This window comes from Crocodylus siamensis, chromosome 13 (assembly GCF_052110815.1).
Source record: "Crocodylus siamensis isolate JL-2025a chromosome 13, ASM5211081v1, whole genome shotgun sequence".
Taxonomy (NCBI): domain Eukaryota; kingdom Metazoa; phylum Chordata; order Crocodylia; family Crocodylidae; genus Crocodylus; species Crocodylus siamensis.
The window spans coordinates 33647467-33661491 of NC_143407.1; the positions used below are offsets into that span (position 1 = coordinate 33647467).

Genomic DNA, 14025 nt, shown 5'->3' on the forward strand with positions numbered 1-14025 from the left:
CTTGGACTGATCCGCCAACTGTACAGGGTAAAAGAGTCAGCCCCAGGGACTTCAGCGGGTATAGGACTAGGTCCATGTTAGCTGTTAGCTCTAGTTACATTGTGGCTTTTGCCTTTTGGACTTTTTGAATTTTATCCTGGACCTCTTAGTGCCAGATCCTGTAAGACACGGGGCTTTCCTGTAAACCCAAAGGAGCAGGCCGTTCGGATGTGTATTCTGATGTAGGGGTAATCTTCGAGAGCAATAAAAGACTGTGTAGAGCCAGTTTGTTTTAGCCCCTTTCCAGTACTGCCAACACACAGCAGAGAAAGTCAGGACTCAGGGCCCCACTAATGTCACAGGGCCGGCTTAAACATCCTAAGAGTGCTTATAAAAAAAAAAGAAGAAATTACTAACTGAACAAACTGATCTCTCTGCCTTTTGTTTTTCGGCCTCTCTCACGTTTTCCTCTGCCACCAGAAGGGTTCAAGACTGACTTCTTTTTTTTCAAGTGAAAGCAGAGATGCTCACAAAAATCAGGTGAAGCCCGGAGAGGAAGCTGGAAGAGAAACAGATACTGAGAGCCTAAAGATAAAATTCACAAGCTGGCTTCACCCCCTTCCCATTGCACAAGCTCTTTCTTCTACCTTTTCACGAAACATCCACGCAGCTGCTAAAAAGCCACTAACACCATTCTGCTACCCACCTGGCTTAAGTATTTTTCATAGTTTCATAGATGTAGGGTTGGAAGGGACCTAAGTAGATTATCAAGTCCCACCCCCTGCCCTGGGCAGGAATGAATACTGGGCTCATATGACCCCAGCTAGGTAATTATCAAGCCTCCTCTTAAAGACTCCCAAGGTAGGAGCCAGCACCACTTTCCTTTTAGCTTGTCCTTTATACACATTACCCCATCTCATAGATACTCCCACCATCACCAGTAAAATTGCTTGTGGAATAAGGATCTGCCTGGCGTGACCAAAGGCAGCAGTAGCCAATTTAAACTGGAGACTGGAGGATGCCACTTTGACTAACCTCTCCCTGTGGAAAAAGGACATTCACAAAGTGGATCCAAAGTTCATTCTAGCTGTAGGGACTCTTTATGCTACCTTTATTGGGTTTGGGTCACACCTACAGGTTTTGAAGCAAATGTATGAACAGTCACCATGAAAGTAAGAACCCAGCTTTCAGCATTTACTCACGATGCCTTGGTTTTAAGTGAGCAAACTAATAATTGGGCTGCTAGATGAACTTCCCAGCACGTAAAAGTGACTTATATGCAGGCTCAACAAAGATCATTTTTCCTATGACTCCGTCAGCCTGTCACGTCACCTGCTACCAGCGAGGCAACTGTAAGGTCTTGTATCAGTTTCTGTGTATCCCATTACTGGAGATTTATCGTGAGACTATTTCTCCCACTGAGCTCTGGACGCTAGCACGGGCTGCTACTATCACCATATCCTTAATAAAACTATTGCTGCTGCCACTAGGCACCTCGAATCGGTACTGGTTTCAGGTAGTGCCAACCATGTCCTGTGCACTGTGCAAGCACAAAAGAAACGATGATTCCTACCCTGAAGAATTAGAAACGTTTGCTGTTTAAACATTTCACAAAACAGGCGTTTTGTTATAAACAAGAACAAGCATTGGTTTTCATGTAAAACATTGTGGACCTATATAAAAAAAATAACCACAGCGGCTCTGTCCTTTTTTCCTTTTTTATTTTTACAGTTCACAATTAGAAACCTAGTGATAAATTACACAGTTCAACCCTCCCATGTGGGGGCCTGAAAACAATCTCTCGTCTTCATCGCAGTGTAGCCAATGCCATGTCATCCCAGAGAAACAGTTCAACACACGATTGAACTAGGTACCTGGAAACGAGAGGCAGAACAGCAACACTAGTCACCTGCTTTACAGCCCCTAAAAGGTTTCCATTTGTTTCAGGAAATCAGAAAATTAACTGGCAGAAGGAAGTGCTCCCTAAAAAAATCACTGGGGATGGAAACACGTACAAGGATGTCATTGGAACAACAGTACATTATTATGCCATTAGTTTGCAAAGACTGCAGATGCCACAGGGAAAAAAAAAATAACTGGGACTTGTCGAACCATAAGGCAGTCAGTCTTTATTTAGGTGAACGCTAGCAAAGTGCAACAGGCCTCTTCATAGGCATCTACTTTAGGTAACTACAATGTTTGCAAAGCAGGATTATCAATCTTGGCCCTGACCCAGCAAACCATTTGCGTATGTACTGTATTCTAGGCATTTCAATGCTCCCGCTGACGTGTTAAGTATTTCCATTTCATGTTAAGCACATGCCTCCAAGTACTCTGGCCTTACTTATCTTCCCTGCTAGTGGGTTTCCAGTTTCCCAACACTGATTCCGAATACTGTGGCCGTTCCCCATATTTTGTTTGACAAAGACCACAGGCATCGACAGTGCATCAGTTGAAAGGACCAACTCCTGTCCCCGTGGCAAACAAATCCAAGGGAGAACACAAACATCTTTAAAATGAAACCTAGAAGGATACCCAATGGTGCTGTACAAAATCTATAAGGATAGGTAATGGCTCAGTGCAATAAAACACACTAGTGCTTTGACCCTCCTTAGCCAGGGGTTACAAATCTGAGCGCAACGGGGGCTCCTGTATAAGGACTATCACGTGCCAAGCATCTTGAGCTGGGCTGTCATTTGGGCCGGTATTTGTTAACCGTGGCTGGATCGGGTGTCCCTTGCAGTCCATGATCTAATCGAGCACACGGAGTGAAATTCAGCCCTCTGCAGAGGGCCTGCACAAAGGCTAATGCATCAGTTAAGCAGGGTTAAGTGGTGCAGTGGCTCAGTGCACAGCCTCTCCACGGGGGCAAATTTCACCTATAATAAGTATAAAAGCAGGGCAGAGCACGTACAAGTCTCGTCCTGCGGGAAATGGCAGAGTCGCCAGGAATGGCCAGAAGGTATCAAGACCACGCTTTTGTGGAAGAGAACGATGCTCAGAGTGGTGTACATCTCTTCTGTGAATGCTGATAAGGAGTGCACAACCAATTCCTTTCTTTCAGGTCTGCCTACTGTTGCCCACCTCTGGCATGGTGAATTTCATGTATTACAAGATTCAAATGAATACTAACACTTCATAATAATACTTAGCACTTATATAGCACTCCTCAGACCCAAAGTGCTTTACAAAGCAACGAGTCCTCACAACACCCCTGTGAGGTAGGTAAGTATTATTATCCCCATTTTACAGATGAGGAAACTGAGGGAGAGAGGTTAAGTAACTTGCCCAAAGCTACAGCAGGAGCCGAAATGCAAGAAGAGGTATCTGGTCCAAGTCCTGTTCTCTTTCTTACATGGGTGTAAACAAGAAGCAACTCCCACAGTTATACTGGTATAAAACATCCGTAAGCAAAGAGATCAGAAGCAGGGTCCCTGGCTCCCAGTTCTGCGCTTGGATCCCTTGACCATGCCAGCTTCAACTAATCGAGCAGGTTCACCATGAGACGTGCTACAGGCAATTCAGAGCACAGAAGAAGCGGATTTGCAATCTTAAGGCAACAGGTCTCTTAACAGCTCCACAACTGCACATCGAGCAGGATTGCACACGTGTGTCTTCTTTGTCGCACTACAGGAGTCTAAAGGTGGCTGCTGAAGCCATCTCTCAACTGCAAGTGTAAACAGTGATGGACCCGAATCTCCTCTCCCGCGAACAAATGTAAATCAGAACAACATGGTGGAGTTACCCAGAGTTAAATTAGTGGGAGACAAGATTTGGGTCTTATACCCTGTAGGAGGCATAGTGACATCATTTCATTCTGGACAGTTTTGGGTGGGTTTACTTCTCTTTCTCTCTCTCTGAGAATCTCATCCTATAAACAAAGTTTCAAAAGTTTCATCTTTCTAGCTTTCCGCATCAGTATTTAAATAGAGTGTGCAGCTGTCTAAGGCGGCATCAGTATTTCCAAAAAGTATCAACACATGCAAATATCAAATATACAAAAACATTCAAAGTGCTGTGAAGCATTACAAAGAATATAGGTGATCACAACAAGACAGTACACTTTCTTTTTTTATTTATTAAAAAGACTGAACAACTCACCCATACTGTAACTATGTCACTTAAAACATTAGATGGTCCTTCCCTAACCATTGGAAATACAGGTACTTATTCCTCCATCTATCTACCTACCTAGAAAGAAAGAGAAATAGCAATCACACACATTTATACTTCCTCAACCTTGGCAGGCACAATTCATGTAAACAGGAAAGGAGTATTCTTTACACCTCTTCTGGTGGTGTGGGGTGTAAGAGAAGTCATATGCATCTGACTGACAATCAAAATTAGCATTGAATATGTTGGGAGGGAAACAAATCAAATGGACTGATGCACTAAAAATCTGAAGCACTAACTACACTGAAGCAGGTAGACAATGGGCATCTTCTCAATTGTTCTGACTTCAGAAGAGAGGACTAGTATTAAGGCAAATTCTTTATTCTAAGTACAAAGGAAATCTCCTTCCATTGTATTAGTACATCACAGCCAAACAAGGTAGAGAGGAAAACTGTATCCACTGTATGAAGTTGTTGGGATGCTTCTGACAATAACATGTAAAAAAACAAACAGAAGAAAGCAACGGATCAGGTGATACAATTCACTGCAGCAATTCAGAGAATATGCATCAGCAGAAAAGAGCCAACCGCAGCATGACGCTTCAAAGCTGGAAAATATCTCATTATGCTTCCACCTGTGTCCATCTAGGGTCTCAAAATGTAAGACCCAAATTAAAATTAGAAAATAAAATTAAAAAAAAAAAGGAGTAACCAATCATCTTGAATATAAACTACTATAAGTCCATGACTTCATTTCCCCGCAGTGTTTCCACGTGACATTTTACTATAAAACATTTTACTATGAAAATTCAAAGAGGTAGGGATGAGACACGCAAACTCAATTCCATGACTTTTTCTTTTCCTGGCCCAGCACCAGCTCAAGGAAAGAGAGAGAGAGAAAGAGAGGGAGGGACAGAGAGACAAAATATTCAAACGTGATCTCTGGAATTCAATTATAACATTGCGAGCCAGCAGACAAAAACCTAAACTGCTGGAGGGTTAGAGGGGGATTGATGCATGGTGCTGCTTGCATTCCTCTTCGTTTGCTATGATATCTGCTCTGTAGGTCTCATCTGAATATCTCCAATCTGGAAAAGACCAATACATGATTTTACTGTAGTATACCTTAAGGTCACTGTAAATGCCGTATATGCTGGAACCTAAAAATGACTAGCTGCAAAGACACACGATGCAGGAAACAGAGCATTTCCCTTCAGGGCTATTCAACCACTAGTCATTGCCCAGCTTCATGGTTGGTTATCATTGGTTAATTTTTAATAACCGTGACGATCTTTCTCTTTTCATAGAATAAATGATTTCAAGTCAGGTAAGGGATAAAAATATCCATCCATAAAAGAAGCAGAAGAACAAATAAAACAGTATTGATTCTAAACTCTTGTCTGCTTTTGGGACGCAAGTCAACTTTTACATTATGGGGATCAGAAAGAAACACTTCTTGTGAGCATGTTATTTCACTGCAGGATTTCCTGAACCTTCCCCTGGAGCAGGAAATAAGTGGCCACTCCCAAGCAAGACACTGGATGAGACAGGTCGCTGTACTTATCCAGTCGAACAATTCTTCTCTCTCACCCCAGGACCCCCTGCTAGTCTTTTTGTCATGATATGACCTCCCGAGGTCCCCACCAGGCCCGTCTTCCTATGAACCTAGGTCCCCTTGTTCTTGTAATATGGACCTGGTGTCCACGAGTCTTCCCCACAACCTCCCCTTTGGTTTTGCATTTCCAAAATCCCGGATACATCCCTGTCAAAGCTGAGACTCAGCAAAGAAGTGATCCCTTTGTTCATATATCCTTGTGCGGGTGAACAGTAGGTTTGAAAGCACAAGAGAGGTTTAAAAGGCCCTTTGAAACTTTTGCCCAATAGCTATCATACAAAGCATAACTGGACAGATTTCTACACCTGCTTCCCACCCAGATGAGATGCAGTTCTTCACCGTCTAGGAACCACTGCTCTCAGTTATGCTTAGGTACTGGAGATTTGACATCTCTCTAAAATGGGATGGGAAGGATTTGAAAGTTGCAGCTAGCAGCTGTCCTGACTTGGTACAGAACTTGTGACCTTTTTTTTTTTTTTTTAGCATGAAATGCAGACTTCTGGAATTAAATGCCACTCCTTTCACTGTCAGCTATGTTGGTCTCTTAACCCACATGCGTGTGTCCACATGTGGGTAAGAGACTAGCCAAACCCTTGTAGGCTAACCTTGAGGTCATCCTAATAGTGTAACTGAAGGGGGGCAACTGGGGGTAGCTGCCTTTGCTGGGGCGTGGGGGGCAGCTGATCATGGTGCTGCAACCGGTGCTGCCCCAGGTATCACACAGCTGTCCCAGGCACAGAGCTCCACTGTTCTACCTCCGGGTCACCCTTACCCAGCCTAAGCACTGAGGAAGGAGCTCCCCTTTCCCCTGCTGTACCTATAGCCTGCTGCAGTCATCCATATTATGCTTCCTGCTTGCAAAGCAGAGCCCTTCTAGGATCTGGTCTGTTAACTGCTTGCCTCTCCTCCTAAGCAGTTGAGAGCAGAAGTAGGGTGCAGAAAGGTAGGAAGTTAGGGAGAGGGAATTTGGGGACTGCTGATTTCCATGCTCCAGGCAAGTGCCAAACATACAGAAGGCCTCCAATATCAGATCCCATCGTCCTCCAGTTACACAAACAGTGATACGAGGATCCGCGAGTTGAGCTGCACCTTACCTGTACATGAGGTGGGGCACTGAGTACGTATATGACAGCATTGGCCATATCTTCCGCTTTTAGACACTGAAAAGAGAGGACAAATATCATCTCCGACAAGAGATTTGTTACAGAAACTTAACACAGGATGGCTGAGTTTCTAATGATTAACAAGTCATTACAAAATCACTTTGCACAGGAAAAAAAATAACTGCATTAAAATGTAACACAGGAAGCCGGTGTTGTTTATGTTGGTGCACTGGCTGTTCTTAGAAGTACTATTATGGGGGTGCTTTGAAGATCCCGTGGAGGTCAGGAACCTGCTTGCTAGGAGCAAGCCCAAAGTAAGATGTGGTCCTTGCTTTAAAGAGCTCGCAGACTACGACTGGAGGATGGGAAGAAAAACTACAGCGCAGGTGGGAAATAATATATTCAAAATCCCCCCACCAACCCAGCAGAGGAGCAGGGATTAAAACCAGGCGTCCTGGATTCCAGACCCAACAGCGTTTTACCACTTGCCACTGCCTTTGTAAGGAAGTGTGCCTGGGACCCAAACTCTCCATCGATGACACCCAAGAAGGCTTAGAGCAGAGTTCACAACAAGCAAAGTAGGTCCCGTCTAAAACTAAAGGGATGCTAATGGAAAAAAAAATACCTTCTTCCCCTTCCTGACTTACTCAGCAGCAGACAAATCAGTATCATGGTTAAATATATTCTGTGTCCTTTGTTCACTTTTGGTGGATACATGTATATACTACATACCAAAAAGTACCAGGGTACAAGTGGTGAATGAGCTATGTGCAAGACAGAGAGAGTGAGTGTGTTTAGGTCAAGCAAAGTCTGCAGATGCCACCTGGCAGGTATGGTTCAGGTTTTAAGCTTGTTTGAATGTTTTTCCTTTTATTTAGACACTTGCGTGGTACATTTACAACCTTAAGAGCCGATCAGAATGAAAAACACTCAATATTGTCATCGTGCTAATGATGAAAGATGATGACAGAACAGACTCGAGGCTCAACAGCATCTAGTTGAACATCCAAGAGAAAATCTCCCAAGCGAGACACCCCAGTGCCCCTTGCACTTCCCCTACAAAGATCTACTGGGTCAAAACTCTGCCTAGGATTCTGCAAAGGGAGAGGTTTATGTTCAATCTGCTACCTCTCCCCCTGACCTGCCCTGCCCTGGAGGAAAGACACGAGGATGCAACCTTCACAGACCTAAATTCCCTGCTCCTTTCCTAGGATTCAAAATTCTGCTTCTTGAGGGCTGAGGCTGTCAGGAAGGAGCATGAAAAAGCAAGCGAACAAGGGCTTTTATGAGCGAAAAAACCACACATGGAGCAGATGGCAACAGTTAGGAACACAGCAATTGCCATACTGGGCCAGAGCAGAGACCTGTGCAACGCAGCAGTATCCCATCCCCACAGTGATGGTTTGCACCACTTGCTTCAGAGGAAGATCCAAGGATCTGTACATTAGTCAGAAATGGGACAAATCCAGAATAGTAGTTCTACCAGCAACCAATGAATTTCTGAAACTGCAGGGTCCAACTTTCTATAAGCTGAGCTGATGCCAATAGGGTGCTACACCTTCTCTGCAATACACAAGTCACTAACAACCTGCAAAAATGCCAAGGATGGATTGCGCTTTATACACCGATCTACTTGTAAATAAAAGTAAGAGACCAAGCCCTTGTCTACGCTGCAGGGTTTTGCCATAATAGCTGTGTTGGCCAGAGTGTGAAATGATTATGCCCCAGTGCTGCTGGCAAAACATCTGGAGTGGACACAGCTTTGTCAGCAGAAGGCGGCTTCTTTCTACCACAGAGGTTTTGTTGTTGGGAGAGAGCTAGTGTAGCTCTGGTAGCAGGAAAAAATCTCTTCTGCTGACAGAGCTGCTGCCATACCAGCAACTTAACACCCATTAATACTGTGGCAATTCCCTCCCCATCGTACGTGCTGCCTTGCAGAGATCAGCACAAAGTCTGAAGTTTGGTCTTAAGGATGCAATCCTGTGGAAGCACTCAGGACCTCCTGAGAGCCAGCGAACTCCTAAAGCGCTCCTTGATTTCAGCGAGTGGGGGATGCTCAGCACCTTTCAGAAAGCGTTGAGCGCCGTGCAAAGGAGGCCCTGAACGATAATTAGCAGTCAGTGTCATTTCCCTCTGCGTTCATTTCTCGGTCCCCTACCCTAATGCTTTCGTAGGTTGCAGCCGCTCTCTCTGGATCATTATCGTGCAGTTTAAAAGCAAATCCGGTTTCCACCAGTCCTGGAGATATACACTGAAAGAGAAGAGAGCACATCCTAACAGGATTTGTAACTCCCCTTTCATTTCAAAACGAAAAAGAGCAGGCGCTTTTGGAAAGCAAAACAAAACAAAACAAAAAAAACACACAAAAAAAAGATAGTCATAGGGGAAAAGAATAGATCCTGCCCTCATGATCACTGGAGCATATTTCCACGGGTGACCTCAGATGAACAGTCAGCCCCCCCAACCACCACTATGGGAAGGAACCACACAGAAGCTAAAATAACTTTCGAGACATAACTGCTGAATAAAATGCATTGGAGAGAGCCAAGCTTTGAAAACGGTGCAAACACAACTGCCATCTGACTGGCGTTATCCATTTTTAATGCATTCCCCCGGAGACCTCAGGAAGCTGCTGTACATTGTGTGCAGCTCAAAAATGTTACTCTTTCTATGCAATCTATATCTCCCATCTCCCAGACTGGTGCTCAAAGAGGAAACAGAGACACGGGGAGTAAGCGTCTCGTCGAAGGCCAGTCAGCATTCGTCAGCAGCACGACTCAGGTCTCACGATTTCCAGTGAGGTCAGTGCCTTCTGTTGCAATTCTATACCTACATCCTTCTGCAGACCTGAAAGCACCTTAACTAAGGTACAACACAAAGCCTCCTACGAGGAGAGGATTATTAAACCCATTTCACAGATGGGAAAATGGAGACACAGGATAAACCCCACATTGTGAAATGGGTTTCAAATGTTGGTTGCCCCAACTTTTTGGGTGCTTGGTGCTGTAAGCCTGTGCTTTTGAACAAATGGGCATATAACACCCCTTGAAAATCAGGTAGCAGAAATGGGCACCTCGGAGCTGAGGCACTGAAAGTCACTTTGGAAACCTGTGTCCAAATATCACACAGCAGCAAGTCAGTAGCAGAGTCAGGAGTGGTACTGAGGTCTCCAGCCCTGTGATTTAGGGGATGTACTGCGCTTCCTCACAAAAAGCAAGCTTCCAAGGTACAACTTCCCACTGACATAATCAGCAAGCATTCTTCTGTTCATTAAAATGGGGGGGAACTCAACACTCACTGTAGCTCGTATGTGAGTCTTTGCTTCTCTGAGCTCTTGCCGTAGCCCCTCCGTCAGTGCTGTGACAGCATATTTGGTGGCACTGTAAAAATGCACAACAGACTGGGGCACGACGCTGTGGCCATTCATGCTGAGGAGAAAACAGAAAAAGAAAGGGGCAGCGGGAGGGCAAGGAGCAGTGAGAAACGCTCCCAGTAGGAACCAGCACACTACTAAACACACTGAATCGCTGTTCTATAACGAACCCAAAGGAAGAGCCTCCCTAAAGATGAACGTTCCCCTCTCCCCCCATCATGAAAGATCAGGCGATTTACAGGGATAAATACCTAGAAAATACCCTTTGCCAAATTTCAGCCCCATATTGGGGCTAATGATGGACATTATTCCCAGGCAGAAACTTTGAGAGATATCTTTGTTTATGCCAGTGGTACCCAACCTTTTTTTTCCGCACCCCGCTGCTGGAAAAAGAGCACGGCAGTGGCTTTTCTATGCAGCACCGCCGGCATTGTCCCCATGACCCTCATCTGGGAACCGCTGATTTATGCCAATCCCTAAATAGCACAGATGGGCTACATCTCATTCCCTGCATCACCCAGATGTTGTTGCAGGGGTGAATTTTAGGTTCCCACGTTCCTCTGTACTTCACCCATGCAGAATCCGATTACTCGGGCTTTATGCAGGAAAAATGGAGCCTTTTATAGCCTAAAGGCCTAGGAAAGAGTGCGATATCGATGTCCTTAACCTGTGTGCACAGCAGCACAATAAGCAGCCTTACCTGGAGAAACAGCAGCTCCAAGGTGGTGCCCATTACCGAAGAGATGAAACAGGCAACTAGTCATTAACACTAGTCAGTCTCTTGGGTATTGAAAACAAACATAGAAAAATATCTCACTTAGATCCTAACTGAGTTGCAACTGGTTATTTTGGGATGATCGTTTTGTGGTGTACAGCAAAGAAAAAAAAAGAAAGAAACAGCAAAGACAGGCAACAAACAACAGATGCTCAGTGCTTGCCAAAATCCAGTCTCCCTTACCTGTTAATGTTAATGATATGACCGTCATCAATGCTCCTTTCCTTCATGGACTGATAAGTTTCTCGGGTGCAGATACTTACAGCCATAACATTGACCTGAAATAGCAGAGCAGGAATGAGACCAAGACCCAACGCAGTGGACTTGCAATCTAAGTTAATTCTGGTAAGTTTTGAACAAGTTTGCTCCTGACTTATGCCTGAACGACACTGAAATCTGCTCCTGATTTATGCCTGCACAATATTGAAATTTGCTCCCAACTTGTGCCTGTGTGGTTGCCTGATCATTCAGGCAACCATCCAGAAGCCAAAGGAACAAGCCTGGTTTAACGATCCCAGTCAACATTTTGAAACCAGTCCTGGAGGAAAGAGTGGTTGTAACCTGCATAAGGAGCTGCTGCAACGAAGCCAGAGTCTCGTGGGACTCCACAGCTGTCCTGAACTTCACAAGAGACAACTCCAGTCTTCCAGATCCAAAGTGCTGGTTGTCACCGCTTGGGACAAAAGAGGCTCTCCATTAGCTGTCCCCTACGCAGACACAGACACATGGTCAAGCACTTTTGTCTCTGTCCGGTAGAGGGCAGTTGTGACACGCAGCCGGTTTGTTGCATAATCTATAGGTTTTTTACCTTAATAAGAACTATATATTCCCTGTTTGAACCAAGTGAATATCATTTAGATCTCCTAAGATAAGTGGAGGAAAGTGCTTTGGGACATTTCTGAGTTATGAGAAAATAAAAGCAAATATACATTTCTCATTATAAGGTGATCGGGGCAGGGATGCTCTTTATATGTCCGGTGTTTGCACCATCCCTGGACAACTGGGTTCTGGCCAGTGAGGAGGACACCATGGCACAACTGCAATACAAACAGCAAGCAAAATAATAACTACAACAGCAGAAGCATTTCATGGCTGAACATATAAGCCTCACTTGAGGATTTAGCGAACACAGTGCCGTCACATTGGGACCTATGGGGTTAAACCTCCACACACTGGGCTACAAATTCGTCTCAGTTTTACTGGTCAGAAAGTATCCAGAGGTTGTAGGAAAAACTGCCCAGTGCAATGATCTCAGCACTGGAATAAAGCCCAGAACAGCCAAGATATTTGAAATCCATTTGATTTCGCTATTAGCAAGGTGATGGGAAGTGAAAGAGGGCTGTTTCAGTCTAACATCTTACATTAAAAAAGGAGCACACCTTTCGGATACTGTACAGGTCCTGGCTTCTAGTCGCACAAAGCACTTTGAATGGCAATAACCCCTTTCTGGGCAGTAGTAAATAATCCACCCGTCTCCCAGCCAGCTTCACAGCTGATGTAAATCTACCCAAATCACCGCATTATTTCAATACTACATACAATTTCCTGAGCACAGCAGCTGCGCAATGTGTCCCAGTGGGTCACTTGTCCAGCGGCTGCACTGGGAAGCCTGCTCCTACCACAGGCTCGCCATGGGTCCTTTGAAGAGACTGCTTTGCCTTTCTGTGCCTTGGTTTCTCACACAAAAGAAAGGAGTTGCAATACTTCCCTGCCTTCCTGAGTCTTGCAAAGCTTAATTATTTTAGAAAATACCATGAAGGTGCATGACGTTTTACAGGCAGATTCATGTCCAGGAAATGCTTTGACACCCTCAAGGGGAAGGCACGATGGAAGACAAGGTGTCACTACCATAGAAACCAAAGCCTAAAATTGAATAAAAAGGCAAAAAAAAAAAATACTGCATTGCTTTCCTTTCTCTTTTTTCCTCCAGGCCCAAGTCCATTGCAATTAATATATGCACTGAAGACAACAGGTAACTAATATAAATGGTACACATCCAGGGGGGGAGGGGAGTGGGGCAGAAACCCTGATCTTCCACACCGGTCTCTATGACTCAAGCTGAAAGAGAACTTCTTTAGCTGGCCGGACCCCATACTGTCACCATCACCCAGCCATAAACACAAGGAGCCAGTTGCATATGGGGCTGCATGAAGCATGCACCACTCCAACATGCTTACCCATGCTTTATTCTGCCCATCATACCTCCGATAATCAGCCCCCACTGAGGTCATAAGTGCCCTGGCCATCACTTAAGAAAATTTCGGTCCCAGAAAAAAGGTTGCATTAATCTTGCTTTAAAACTTCTGTGCAAACAAGAAAATGTGCCGTTAGTAAGTGAACGACTGGTAAAAGAAGCAAAGCAAGGGCCCATTTGGTCGCAGCAGCGAATGCTGGTTATCGAATGTGACAGTGCAGGCGTGGTAATCTCCTGCTTCTGGAACAGAGCCTGGAGGGAGCGGATGGAAGTTCAGCATGAATTCCTGGCCACAAAGGTCAGTAGGCAAAATGCGAAGGAGCTGTTCAAACACTAACCTGTAAAGCAAGGTGTGTACACAGCACCAGCGCTGGTTACTCCAGAGCAGATGGAGGACAGAAACCTCAAACCAAGAGAGAGGAAGAAGAGAAAGAGGAGGAGGATCTAGTGGCTACGGGTCTTTGGGGTGCTGTGGAGGGGCCACAAGAGGTGGGTCATGGGCTTCTCTCCTCCCTTTTGAGGACATGAATTAGCACTAGCACTGAGTGCATTCCCCATTTTACCTTGCAGGGCTCAGTCTTAAAATCACTGTACCAGGGGTCTGAAAACAGGAGTGCCAGCTGGCATCATACAAGACGGTGGCTCTTGCCTACTCTGAAAGTCTGGATCTTTGACTGGGTGCTAAACTTTACCCTCCACCGATTTGGGCATGGATCCCAGGGCTGGCAGGCACTGTGCCCAAGGACAGATGGGGCATGTGTCACAGGAGATAGCTGGCACAAATTCATTTTGAGATTATCAATGTATGGGTGGTGGTCATGAACAGCAGCATCAGGCTTGGACACATGCATGGGATTCTCAGCAGCTCCCAGTT

At 45.0% G+C, this 14025-nt stretch overlaps 1 protein-coding gene across 2 annotated transcripts in view; it reads right to left on the bottom strand.

The window, feature by feature from the left end:
- Nucleotides 1–1718: 1718 nt before the first annotated feature.
- The window catches only part of DHRS11 (dehydrogenase/reductase 11), a 58480-nt gene continuing 46173 nt past the window's right edge, over nt 1719–14025 (bottom strand). Inside the window, exons 3-7 of one of the 2 annotated variants that reach the window (XM_090026209.1) lie at nt 11141–11235; nt 10108–10237; nt 8968–9060; nt 6801–6866; nt 1719–5179 (exon numbers count right to left, since the gene is read on the bottom strand). In XM_090026209.1, coding sequence (XP_089882335.1) covers nt 5138–5179; nt 6801–6866; nt 8968–9060; nt 10108–10237; nt 11141–11235 — 426 coding nt within the window. In that variant the 3' untranslated portion in view covers nt 1719–5137. The remainder of the gene's footprint in view (nt 5180–6800; nt 6867–8967; nt 9061–10107; nt 10238–11140; nt 11236–14025) is intronic. The other variant, XM_090026210.1, reaches the window with a different exon arrangement.